The following is a 13,591-nucleotide window of genomic DNA, read 5'->3' on the forward strand; positions in this document are numbered from 1 at the left end:
AAAAATCAGAGTTCTATTTTTAGCCTCTTAGAATTGTGACGTACAAACTAAGATGTTAGCAGTGTGTTTAAGATCTTTTTGCTTTTAAAAATCTATGACTTCACTTTAGAATATCAAATCTGAGTTGGAGATGGTGCGGGAAGATCTGTCCATGACCCAGAAAGATAAATTCATGCTTCAAGCTAAAGTGTCTGAACTGAAGAACAACATGAAGACTCTACTCCAGCAAAACCAGCAGCTCAAGCTAGACCTGCGACGCGGTACAGCAAAGACGGTATCAGGCTCCCCACCCCTTTCAGGTCAATTTGTTTGGGCAAGAGGTTGGTGGATTTTCTAGTCATTCAGACATAAACTTATATTTAACCATCATTGAGCAACTATTGAGTGAAAATAAATGATGGTGGAGTATTCTGCTCAGACAGTAGGTCAAATGATGTTATTTTGGTGTCTTTTCCAACAGAATGTTTGCTTTTTATGAATTCAGATGCCATTTTATTATAATATGCTTTATAAACCAAATGAGGGGATTCTTTGCATGTGTTAACAAGAGCACCCAGCCCACTAGGCGAGCCCAGCAGGCACACAGCAGCTGTCAGAATGGACTTGGGGGCCCAGGGACCCCTGAAGCTGCCATCACGAGCTCTGCTCAGACTCTGCCTACCTGGCATTTGTTTCTCTACTCAGTCTATACAAATATATTCCAGGTCCAATGAAGTTGCTCAGACTCAGAGGTTTATTTAGCATCATTTCCCTGTCCCTGGAAAAAGTTTGAAGTCCTAGACAGGGGAGTCTTATGGAGTTGGAAAATTGACTTAATTTCTTAGGGTAACTCAGAGTTAAGGACATGGTCTTTCTTGGAAGCCCCACATGGGAGTTCTCCTTTGGGATTCAGCTCTGTCCTCCTCAGGAGTGGACTGCATTGTTTGTGCTCTGTTACATGCCTTAGGAAGATGGCCTTTTATTCAGCCGGCATTTCCTCAACTCCCATGCCTGCCAGCTCTGCTGGTACAGGATGAGGGGGACGTGCCTTCCTGGAAGACATGTGTGGAGCTGGGGAGGCAATTCTGAAAGTTCTTGTGATGTCACAGACCAAGTAGGGGAGGGGGCAGTGGTATCAGCCTCAAGTGAGAGCTAACTGTGCTTTTAAAATCAGAGAAAGGAACTGAAAGGCGAGGCCAGCTCTTCCAGCCCAGTGACGCCAGTTAAGATTCCCGACTGCCCCGTTCCAGCCTCGCTGCTCGAGGAGCTGCTAAGGCCCCCACCTGCCGTGAGCAAGGAGCCCCTCAAGAACCTCAACAGCTGTCTCCAGCAACTGAAGTATGATCTGTGTTCTGTTCTCCGTTTCGCTTAGTCTTTAAAAATAAATTGCATGTTTAACTTGGAAGAATCTTCCTTGTTGCCAGCATTGAATGCTCAGCAAAGGCTGTTAAGTGTGTTAAGTGGGGCCACTCAGCCTCTCCATCCATATTGTAAGGTGAGAATTGCCTAGAGCTAAATTACCCTGAGAAGGCCTTAAGTCACCAGGACCTGAGCCCTTAGAAACACCAAAACAAGGGGCCAGCCTGGTTGTTCCACTTCAGCGGCCCGGGGTTCGCTGGTTTGGATCCCGGGTACAGACATGGCACCACTTGGCAAGCCTTACTGTGGCAGGCATCCCACATATAAAGTAGAGGAAGATGGGCAGATGTTAGCTCAGGGCCAGTCTTCCTCAGCAAAAAGAGGAGGATTGGCGGCAGATGTTAGCTCAGGGCTAATCTTCCTCAAAAAAAAAAGAAACACCAAAACTGGACATCTGGCACCTGCCAGCGTGAGGCCAATGTTTGGAGGGTGTGGCCACATGGTGACATCTTTTTTGACCCTGTGAGTGGAAGCCATGTGTGACCCTTGACTCTATCTTTCCCACATTTTCCCTGATCAGAAGCCTGTGTGTGCGGAGGCTTGCAGCCTGTTGGCCTCTGCACGGTACAGAGAAAAATGCCCAATAGTCCCTTAAGTTCTGTGACTACATCAGTGTTGCTGGTCCAAGTAGAGAAGTTCTGTTGCTCCCTGAAGGCACCACAGATGCATGAGCAAACTGCTGTCCAGTTCAAGCTTGTTAGGATTGGTGTCCGTGATGGCCACTGCGTCTTGGAGAAGCAGCGGTGTCTTTCCTGATTCTCCTCTGACTGGTGTTTCTTCCTTTGCCTCCCCTGTCTCCCCAGGCAGGAGATGGACAGCCTGCAGCGCCAGATGGAGGCTCATACCGTCACTGTGCATGAGTCGCTGTCCTCGTGGACTCAGGGGGACCCTGCTGCTGGCCCCGCTCTCCCCGAGGATCATGCCAACCCCAGGGGAGACACAGAGCGACACAGCCAGAGGGGGACCTCCAGAGAAGGGCTTGGAGCAGCGACTGCCGAGCATCCCCACCCCGAGTGTTTGTAACTACCCGGAGGAATATTCTCTTATCAATATTATTTATTTGACCATGTCCTCTATGTTTTTCTAAGAGGTGAAATTTAAGTTTTGTGTTTGCCTTTACAAGGAGTAAAATAACAGAACAAGAGGCAAAGATTAGAGAAATCGTCATTTCCAGATCACAACTAGCTTTTCCCACAAAATGACCAAATCTTAAAAACTTAGTTCAGATCTCAGTGAGAAATTTTTGAATGTGTCTGAAGGGTTATTTGCAGAAGGAGAATCTTAGAAGTGACAGTAGACGCTGCTCTCTGAGGGTAACGCCAACCAGCTCATCCCTGGTGGAAACACGGCCGGGTCTGGTTTCTCACATTCTTCTTTGGTTCAGTGAGAGCTTTACCTCCCTGCAGAAAGGAAACTTTATTTGCACCTTTGGTTTCTATTTTATTTTATTTTCAATAGCCATCCCACCATAGGATGTGTATATAAATACAGAAAATCATAATCTAATCTTTAAAAAGTATATGCTCGCATTATTTAAGAATGACTCGAATTGTCTTTTGATTGATTGCCTTTTGAAAATCTGCTGTCAGGAAATAATGTACATGTAGGATTTAGGGATATCAGTCAGAAATTATATTTTAAGAAATATAATTATCTTATTTACTCTGCCTTCTAAAACCAAATATTCTTAGAGAGGGTTTTTTGTTGTTTTTGTTTCACTTTATTTTTGAGGGCCTTTTCCTTGTCACAAGCGCACGATGCCCACCCATCTGACCCCTGGCCCCGCGCAGCCTCACTCACCTTTGCTGACCCCTGGGCATTCCTGGCAGCCACCAGGATGCCCACATGGACGCTGAGGTCACCACACACTGACCTGTGAGGTGTGGGGAGAGGCCACAGGAGAGGAGAGAACGGTGAGGAGGAAGAGGAGAGGGTGGAGCTCTCTGCAGGGCTCCAACCCAGGTGACAAGGCTCCTCCAGGCCTCGCACTCTGTACCCCACATGAAAATGTCCACCAGGGCCTGTGTGGTCATCAAGAGAAAAGCTGGACTCTGTGGTGACTTCAGATGGCTTAGAAGGTCCTTTAAACCCTTGTCTAGAGAGCAGTGAGGTTTCTAGAAGGGACAAGTCAGCAGTCTGGGGAAAGGTGACTGAGCTGTCCCCTGCTCTCCATAGTAGAATGCCTTATTTGAAATCAGGCACCCTAAGTATGTGAGATTTACTTGCATACGTTTTTCCACCTGAAATACTTAAACACTGCAGAAACTGACTGTGAGACTTGAGGTTTCTAAGTTTGTCCTCCTATTTTGCTAAGAAAATCTAAAATAGTATTTATTATTATAAGTTAGAGAAGAGAGAGAATGGGTCCACATGGCCTCCTGTGCAGATCTGCTGGTCTGAAGATGAAGTTTTGAAGTGTGACTGATCAGGCCAGATATGCTCATGTTGATATATTACTTGTGTCTCTTTTGTGGAGAAAACAGTATGGTATTTTTAAGCTGTTTGTGTTTTCTTATAATATGCTGTTAGAGGGTTAATTGGTAAGGTTAAAGTAGCATTAACCTCAAAGATGTTTAGTGTTTAAAAAAAATTCCCTAGCAAGTTTTGGAACTTCTAAAATACATGTATCATTTGTACAGGGTTAATATTAGTACTTGAAAACTTCATTATAATTACATCCTACTTTTCATCTTACCTTGGAAATCGGTTTTGACAAAATTGTTTTTGTACCATTAGAAAAGAAAAATGGTAATTTACGTTCTTATTTACTTTGGCTGCGTTATCCTGGTTTAATTTTAAAACCAAGAAATAACACTTAGTCTCATCCTGTAGCTGCTTTCTCTCTCCTTGCTTCCAGAAGGTCTTCCAGTGAATGCCGTTCACTGTGTATAATTGTTCTTAGGAAGGGATAAGCTAATTTTGAATGTTTCCATCACGTGAAAGCCAATCTCTGTTCCTCACCCCTTTTTCCGTACTTTAGTTACCCTCCGTGTGCATGTGTGTGTGTGTGTGCATGTGTGTGCACGCTTTCAGCAGCCACACCTCCTCTGGCTTTCTGTCGTCATCCTGTACCCACTTTGTCAGTCCCCATCTTTCAGTTCCACAAGTGCCCAGCCTGTCTGTGGTCTGAGCTCTCTGGCTGTCCCCTGGCCCACTGTGCTCCTGGGGCTTTCACGTATGGCCCGCTGTTGCCCATCTGGGGCCTTGTGTTCAAGCTGACATCGCCTTTGGGCTTCCTTAACAAGTCACCCGAAAGAGGAAGCTGGATTTCTAAATTGCCTGCTTTTGATTTGTTGAGGGTTTTTTTTTTTTTTCCTATCTCCAAGGGATTTTACTGGCACTTCTACCTCTCAGAGCTAGATTCTTCAGTGAATAATGTTTGAAATATTCTTCTATTGGCAGAAGTGAGAATTAGGAATTTACTCATGGAAAACAGTCAAGTGTGGAGTATTTATAAAACCAGGCTGGCCACTGCATTTCATTGGTGTATATTATCCCTCTTGTACGATGAACACTGTGCATCATGTCTTCACTGCAGAGAATGTTGGCTCGGACGCTTTGTGGTATCGTTACTTGTTTTTCTCATGTTCCAAAAAAACCTTACTGCAGTGTGGTTATCATTGATTTTTCCACGGTACACGTCAGATAGATGCCACGGATCTTAAAGATTTATACACCTTTGTTCTACTATTTGGAAGGTCTAACAGGGAGTGTTTTTGATAGGATATGAAATGGCTCTTACTGGCCTGGGGTCCAGGTAACGGGACTGCGCCTGCCAGGAAGACAGCCTGCGGTACTCTGTATTAGGAAGATTCTCATTCACCTCTTTCTCAGTTTAAAGACTTTTTGGTATAGGGATATCACAAAAGCCATCAGCCTGCAAAGTCACCATGACATATATTCCTACTTCCGTGAGTATTTTTTTAAACAAAAATTCAGTGTCGTGTGTAAAGATTTCTAGTAGTGAAAGGGACCAGTGTATCTGAAAGAGAAATGTCCTTGAGCCTTCCTCAAGGATCCCTTTGACATGAATAATGCTGCGATGTGTGAGACATTCTGAGCCTTATTCAAGCAAGTTGATTGAATCCACATTTCAGGCAAATCTCATTGTATGGTGGTCTCAGGTTATAAGAGGATCCTTGAGGGTAATGTTTTAGAGAGTCTAGAAAACTCGGTGGTTTTAAGTTATTCATTTCTATTAAAAATTTCCTCATAAAAGGGAGTCCTCAGGTTGGGGCTGTTCAAGGGAAAGGTGTCGCCATGCAAAACAAATTGTAACTTTAAAAAGCATGTTGATTTTTTATAAATTTAAGCGTGCTTGGGAATTCCTTAAATTTTGTGCAATAAACTATTTTTTGTTAAAGATTTTCATATTTCATTGGGGGCTTCATTTTAATATTTATATTGTCATATTTTGGAGCAACTTTTATCTCATGTTGTTACAAACTCTGTTCAAATACATGTCTTAAAAGAGAATTTTACTGTTCTGCCAAAGTTTTAGACAGGCTGTGAAATCTAACTTGTTGTGGTTGCTTTGGACCACAGCAGAACAGTAGCATCTCTCCCTGTCTCTTCCCTGTTAGTCACACTTCACTTGTTACCATATGCAAGTAAGTATAAAGGAGGGAAGTGTGTATGGGAACCACAGGGGACGTCCCTCTGAGCAAACTGAGAAAAGGCTGGCAGCTGCTCCTGAGGCTGTAGACGTGCACCCACGTGCTCCCTGTCCTTGGCACCGCTGTCTAGCCACAGGCCTCTACTCATCGTCATTCGTTGACGGCAAATGGACCGTGACTCTAAGTCTCTATTTTGTGGCTCCCCAGTTTCACCTGACTTTTTCATCCAGACTTTGTTTTTGATCAATAAAAGTAAGCAGGTGTAGAGAGCCTTCAGTTAAATGTTATTACTACACAGCATGGGAAAAAAAATATACAGAAGAAGCAAAGTGAGCCAGTGATCACAGATTTGATTTTGTGGTGGAATTTACGCATTTTTTTCCCATGACTCCACTGTATTAGCTTCTGTAACCAAGGGTCAGATCTGAATGACGATTCCCTGACCACCTCCTTTTGTGACCTTAACTTCCTGAAATACTGAGGATGCAATGATTTTTTTCCCTAGAGTAATCATGAAGTGAACAGTTATATGTATCTGAACCTTTTCCTTTTACCTATAAAGTTGCTAAACATTTGCAGGCACTGAACTAACTAGTTAATGGGTTATTTTTTAAGCTGTATCTCCTTCATCAAATAGATATTCTGGGCTACATCCTCATAGTGTTGTACAGTGGGTGTTACAAAAGTAGTGTGGGCGCAGCTTTACAGGCGCAGCTGCTCCCTGGCTCAGAGGGGTGGCAAGTCCTGGCAGAAAGGTGTGTTGAGTGTAGGACCAGGGACTTACCTCTGATGGGAGGCTCCGTGTTTAAAAATCACCAGGTCACTCAGAAATCTCGTACCTCGTACACATTATGTCGGGAGTATGACTAGGGTTATTTATGGCACTGCCATCCAGTGTAATGGATAAACATGATAGCTATTGGAAGAGTGTCCGAGCCTTACCTAGACAAGAAGGAATTCTCAGCCATCAGTAACTTGTAAAACCAGAGCAGCATTTATTGGAATTCTGCTTTCCTTGATGCATGTTTTCACTTGACAATGAATGTTGCAGATTCTGGTAAAAAGTATAGTTTGCGAACACCTTTTTCCTGGGAACAAGGGAAGATACTAACCTGTGTTGAAGATCCCTTTGTGTGCCTCTTTCGTGTGGGACAGAATTCCTGTGACAGGTCTTTCTCATGTCCAGGCTCCTCTCTGGGCTGGAGATAGCACCTCAAGCAGGGCAGCGATGTCCCTCCAGAACAGCGTGCTTCTGGGCCAGGCTGAAGTGTGTGGCTCATGGCAGCACCTGGAGGAGGGAGGGCAGTGGCTTCAGGAAGCACCTAGAGGTCCTCATCTACTCAGCTCTCCTCCACTTCTCTGAGAATCGCTGGAAGAAATGATTTGTCGGCCTTTTACACATAATCTGGGTCAGAACTCCACAGAGGGATAGTACTCTGCTTATAAAGGGTTTCACAGGACACTTCAATTTGTATGTGAGCTTTAAATGAGTTTTAAATGTGCATTTCTAAATACTTGATGGACATTTCAAAGTGATATTCCCAGTACTTAAGTCTCTCTGTGGAAAGCTGTTATGTTACTCTGGTGTCCTAACCCTCAAGGTTCGCCATCCTCGATGTTCTTCCTGTCACTGGCCCAGCCCAGCCCACGCCCACAGCTCCTTCTGTGTCTCTGCTTTGTGCCCCTTCTTCCTTTGCACTGGCTTAGAAGCCGGCTTAGTTATGGAGCCAGCCGGTAACAGTCTCCCGGCCTTCAGAATCCTCTTCCTCCCACTCCTGTCTGAAGCACATGTTTGCTCATTCATTCTAATGATCCACTGATCCCACAGGATCAAGTTCAGGGCACACAGCTTGGCTTTCAAATGCTCTATAATCTGGCCCAAACCAACCTCTCTAGCTTTTCTTCTTAGTTCATTCAACTGTTACTGAGTTCTGCAGTAATCACTAGTGCTCTCCATCAAATAGTCTTCCTCCTCTGCCTTCTGGGGAGATTGCAGATGGACACTTGGGTAGGAAGCTTGGCTGGCTTGAGCCAATGAGATGGCATATGGGGTGTGTCCCTTCTGGGCCAGAGCATTGACTGGCTGCTGCAAAACCCTCTGCCATATGCACAGCATCACTAGAGTGGTACCTGTCAGCGAGAGCACCCAGCAGTGGCTGACCCGCAATGGCAGGAAGTAAGAGCAAGAAATAATCTTGTTCTCCACACCTCTTCAGACTTGGAGGTTATTTGTTATTGCAACATGACATACTCTCTCCTGACCAGCGCCAGCACCTGCTGCATGCCGGCAGGGCCCCATGCCTTGCCTGGACATTTTCGCTTACTTCCCATGCTGTATCTCACTAGGCAGATGTCTGAGTGCTTGTGGATGTCAAGCACTATACCCAGAGCTATTTAAAAACCAGCTCTGCTTGGGGAAGAAACCTGATCTGTAGCATTTGATGGTTCAGAGCTGTGAACACACCCATACCAGGGCAGATCTGACGCTCTCAGCACGTCAGTGGACCTGGGAAGGGCTGTGGACTATTGCAGAGGTGGGACTGCCGCACACTGCTGTTCCCTAGAGATGCGACAGTGAGCAGAAAACAGGCCTAGCTGAACTGCTCTCTCCTTTATAAGTCCTTCCCTGGTTGTTCCCAACTCAACATGACCCTTCCCTGTGTGCATTTACATATACAGAATTAAGTCTATAGCATTTTGCATCACCTTTCTTTTTATTATAATAATTTCTGGAGAGTCCCTATTTCTCCTACTAGATTATAGGGCACTTGGGGCTCTTATCCCCCTCAGCACGTGGATTTCATGGAACAGATGAGCCTCACTTAGCCTACTTAAGTGACTTTAGAGACGTACACAAATACCAGTTGGAGGATTTCCTTCCTTGCTAATTTGGTGTAGAAATGGTGGCTACATATAGTCAACCAAAACAGAACACTGCTAGCAGAGCAGATTTATGAATTAGGAGTAAATATCTACCCTTACTGAAGCCCTTTTAAAATTCTGCAAGAACCTGATGCTTTTGTGTAGAATAACCCCTTCGCTAATCTGCAAATGAAATTTCCAGGCTCCCCTCCCAGCGAGGCTTCCTCAGTGGCTGCATCTTCATCGCTGGGCTCTAGTGCCCTCCTCTGAGGGTCCCAGGGGCTTCCTGCTATGGCTGTCCCTTATCACTCCCAGGACTACATTCCCCTCTTAAATCACCTGGTTGCTCTCCTGACTAGAGTCCCACCTCGTGTAACATCATATGCGGCTGTTCCACACGCTTTTCCTTCTCTCACTGAAAGGATATTCAAGACCCATGTGAAAACTGGACCTCCCCACTCAATCATGGGGAGGGGGCTGACTCGGTCCCTGGCCCTCTTGTGATCTGGTGTCATAAATGGAGTTAGGGATTAGGGTTGGAGTTAGACAAACCACAGTTAGGAATTAGACCAAACCTGCCCTCCTCAGAAAAGACCATCAGTTCTTTTAAGCCTAATTTCTGTTCATTTGCTGGAAACCCATTTCTACCTTGCAGAGGTTTATGTCTCAAATTCTGTCATTTCTACCTGAAGGTAAATAGTGGCCAATAATAGAGTTGGCTTCTTAACAGTGAGATTGTTTTCCTTCCCCCCCCCCCCTTGATTATTCTGGTCTTGTTTAATCGAGTGTAGACAGCATTAGATAGTGGTAAGGAGGATCCAGCCATAATAGGATCCCTATTGTTAGCTGGATTCCACAGAAAATCCTGCTATTAAGATACTGATTAGGCTAGCGAAGCTGCTCTAAGAGACCCCAAACTTAAGTGGCTTAAATGAGAGAAGCTTCTCTTTCAAGTTATAGCCCAAGCATAAAAACAGACCAATCAGGGCAGCTTCATGGTGCTGAGGACAAAAATGGTTTCTCTCTCTGCGTAATCTACAGCTTCCATCTGTGGCCTGGGACGGCTGCTCCAGGTCCCACCTTCTTGTCTGTATTTCCCAAATGGAAAGGATAGAGTACATGGAAGGCACGTTGCGGGCCCTCATTCAAGGGTGCAATTTACTAGCTGTATACACCACTGTCCACTGCCTTCACGTAATCATGGGGCCGCTGGATGTGGCTTTTAGCTAGACAGCAGTGTGTCCAGCTACAGCTGGGAATTTCTGTTATTAAAGAATGGAGAATGGATGCTGCTGGCAACAGCCTTTACCACAATTCACAATCTCCCAAATCAGTCCTCTCCTCTCTGAACTACCAGGGTTTATGACTATATAACAAAATCCCTTAAGATGGGGGAGGACCCTCCTACCCCTTAAAGGCATGTATGTATATAACTTTTTGTTTTTTAAACTATGAAAGTAGTAATAACAGCTAACATTTATTAAGCCCTTACTGTTTGGTGGCTCTGTAGCAAAGATTTGGCATATATTAATCCTCACTTCTGAGACAGGTGCGATTAATATCCCCAATTTTACCACTGAGAAAACTGAAGTACAGGGAAATTAATTCACCCAAGTTACCTAGCAGGTAGGAGGCAGACAGGATATGGACCCAAAGCCTGGTGCTCTCATCACTACACAATGGCACATATTCATAAAAAGGTCAAAACTAAGGAGCGGCTGGAGACAGAGATCTGTTGTCAGGGTACTTAGTAATTAAAAACAAACAGTAAGATTTCATTCTAATAAGGCGCTCTTTCTTCCTTTTTAAATGTAGACAAAACTTACATCAAAAAAGGCATAGATTTTACATGTAGTTTGATGAATTTTGACAAATGTCACCCAGTGTGCACCTGTGTTACTATCAACTCAAGATGTAGAGCGTCTCCTTCACACTACAAGTCCCCTCGTGCCCTCCCCAGTTAACCACCCCACTGGGAAGTACCACTGTTCTGATTTCTATCACCATAAGCTGTGCCTGTTCTTGAGACTCTTACAAACGGAATCTTTTTTTTTTTAAAGATTTTATTTTTCCCTTTTCTCTCCAAATCCCTCCAGTACATAGTTGTGTATTTTCAGTGGTGTGTCCTTCTAGCTGTGGCATGTGGGACGCGTCCTCAGCATGGCCTGGAGTGGTGCGTGTCCGCGCCCAGGATTCGAACCGGTGAAACCCTGGGCCTCTGAAGCAGAGCGTTCGAACTTAACCACTCGGCCACCAGGCAGGCACCCAAACGGAATCTTATAGTACGCACTTGTGTGTGAGGGTTGTTTAGCTTAGGATGCTTTTCAGATTCACCCGTGTAGTTGCTGAACAGTATGCCACCATAGCACCATCATATGACGATTCCACATTTGTTTATCTGCTCATCGGGGTTCATCCAAACACCTGGGTGTCCTCATTTGGGGCTATTACAAATAAGGCTATGAACACTCTGTGGACTTCCATTTTCATACCCAGGGCTGCACTGCCGAGGCAGAGGCAGGCGCACGTTTACTTTTATAAGACACTGCCTCACTCTTGGCCAAAGTGGTTAACTCATTTTACACTCTTACCAATAGCGTACGAGAGTTCCCAAGCTGCTCCACATCCTCACCAAAATTCGACATTGTCAGTCTTCTAATTTAGCGGGTCTGGCGAGTGTAAAGCGGTTATTTCATTGTGGGTTTAGTTTGCATTTCACTCATCCTCAAATTCACTCTCTTCTGTTGTGCTCAATCGTCTGTTAATCGACCATCCAATGGATTTTTCTTTTTACCAAGGATGTCACTTATATTTCTTCAGATATTTTTTTTTCCATTTTAAAAGTTATAAAGTAAGCACCGTAAAACTCACCCTTTTTATTGTACATAGCTGAGAGTCATGACAAGCATGCGCAGTTGTGTGAGCAGAATGGTCCCATCGGTCCCCAAATTCCCCGGCCCTTCACAGTCCACCCGCCGCCCGCGCGGCCACGGCGCTGAGATCAGGGGAGCGGGGTCCCCCGCACGGAGCGGAGGAGCCCTCGGCACGGCGCTGTCCCCCGTCCCGCCGGGAAGCCCTCCGCGCCCCGCGGCCAGGGCAGTGAGAAAGCCAGTCAGCCCAGACTCAGAGAACGCGAGCCGGCCTGCCAGAGGGCCGGGCACCGGCGGCCCCGCAGTCGACAGGCTGCGTCCCGCCCCCGCCCCCGCCGCGGCAGCGCGGCCGCCGCCCCTCCCTCCGAGAAACCCCGCCCCGGAGTCGCCCCGTCGGAAGCCGCGCCGCTCGGAAGCGCGGCGGGAGGAGCAGACGCGCGGCTCGCAGCTGTAGCGGCCGCTCTGCCGCGCACCCGGCAGGGCAGGGCAGGGCAGGGCGGGCCGGGTCGGGCCGCCGGCCGAAGCCCGTGTGCGGAGCCCCTGACCCGCGCAAACCCGCCCGCCAGCGCGGCGCCTCGCGGCCCTGCGGCCCAGCTGCCCGCCGCCCACGGGGCACGTCGGCGTCGCCAGGGGCCCCGCCCTCGCCTGGGGGGCGGCGGGCACACGCGGGCAGGGGCCTCTGGGTCGGGGGCCGCGGGGCCGGTTTGCGGCCCTGCCGTCCTCCCCGCCCCCGGGGCGGCCCAGGCGCGGCGAGCGACCCCAAGCCCGGGACCACTCGCCCCTCTGGACGCCGCGCCTCTCAGGAGCCCCCGCCCCGAGACCTCGCGCCCTCAGAACCCCGCGCCCCTCGCGCTGCCCGCGCCAGTGCCTGACGCTGCGCTCCGCGCCACCAGGAGCCGCAGCCGCGCCCCCTCGCCGGCCCCCGGAGCGGCGCCGTCAGGCAGTGGCGCGGGCAGCCCAGGACGCGGGGTCCTGAGGGGCGCGGGCCTCCTCAGCGGCAGCGGCGGCGGCCGGGCGGCGGCGGCGGCGGCGATGCTGTGGCCGCGGCTGGCGGCGGCCGAGTGGGCGGCGTTGGCCTGGGAGCTGCTGGGCGCCTCGGTGCTGCTGTTCGCGGTGCGCTGGCTGGTGCGGCGGCTGGAGAAGCGGCCACGGGGCCTGGGCCGGAGCGGGCCCCTCGACCCGCCACCCCGCGCGGCCGCGGCCCCGGCCCCCGACCGAGGTAAGGCCCGGCCGCCGGTGGACCCGCGCCCCATCCGGCTCCCTCCCGGGCTCCCCCTTCCTCTCCGCGACCCGCTTCTCTCGTCATCCTGGGCGCCCTTGCCCCTCCCCAGGCCGCCCTTCTCGCCATTCTGCGGCCCCTTTCCTCCCGGCCCGAGTCTGGCGATCCGGCGGAAGCCCGGGAGTACAACTCGGGAGTTGTAGACAGACGGACGGTGGGGGCTGTGAGGCTGGACGCCCGGTGCCGGGTCTGCGGGCGGTTTCGCTTGATTTTCCCTGACTCCCTGTTTGACTGAGAAGCCGCTCCGTTGTCCCGGGTCCGTGCTTGTCTCCTGCGAGGCGCTCGCCCCCGCCGCGCGCGTCCGGCACCGTCCTCGTTCACGTTTCATTCACCCTGTCGCCCGAAAATACGGTTTCTTCCGGGGGGGATGAATCCGAGTTTCTCAAATACCAGGATAGTTAGGGAGATCTTCCGTAGCGGAAGGCAACATTGATGACGCCACCTTGGAATCTCGGGGCTCACGGGGTCCTTCGGGGCACTTGCTTCCCCCGTCCTGGTTTACCGCTGAGGCGGCGGCCCCGGGGAGGTCTGCGCGAGGCCACGGGCGGGAGGCGGAGGCCGGCCGG

General features: G+C 48.8%; 2 protein-coding genes across 3 annotated transcripts in view; both read left to right on the forward strand.

Moving 5' to 3' along the window:
- GOLGA3 (golgin A3) overlaps window positions 1–5,763 on the forward strand; it is a 46,654-nt gene extending 40,891 nt beyond the window's left edge. For both annotated transcript variants that reach the window (XM_044776129.2, XM_044776131.2), the window contains exons 22-24: window positions 110–274; window positions 1,154–1,317; window positions 2,202–5,763. In XM_044776129.2, coding sequence (XP_044632064.1) covers window positions 110–274; window positions 1,154–1,317; window positions 2,202–2,421 — 549 coding nt within the window. In that variant the 3' untranslated portion in view covers window positions 2,422–5,763. The remainder of the gene's footprint in view (window positions 1–109; window positions 275–1,153; window positions 1,318–2,201) is intronic.
- Window positions 5,764–12,629: 6,866 nt separating this feature from the next.
- ANKLE2 (ankyrin repeat and LEM domain containing 2) overlaps window positions 12,630–13,591 on the forward strand; it is a 30,826-nt gene continuing 29,864 nt past the window's right edge. The window contains exon 1 of the mRNA XM_044776132.2: window positions 12,630–12,965. Within this exon, the coding sequence (XP_044632067.1) occupies window positions 12,779–12,965 (187 nt within the window). The 5' untranslated portion in view covers window positions 12,630–12,778. The remainder of the gene's footprint in view (window positions 12,966–13,591) is intronic.

Source organism: Equus asinus, chromosome 8 (genome assembly GCF_041296235.1).
Source record: "Equus asinus isolate D_3611 breed Donkey chromosome 8, EquAss-T2T_v2, whole genome shotgun sequence".
In the NCBI taxonomy this organism is placed as follows: domain Eukaryota; kingdom Metazoa; phylum Chordata; class Mammalia; order Perissodactyla; family Equidae; genus Equus; species Equus asinus.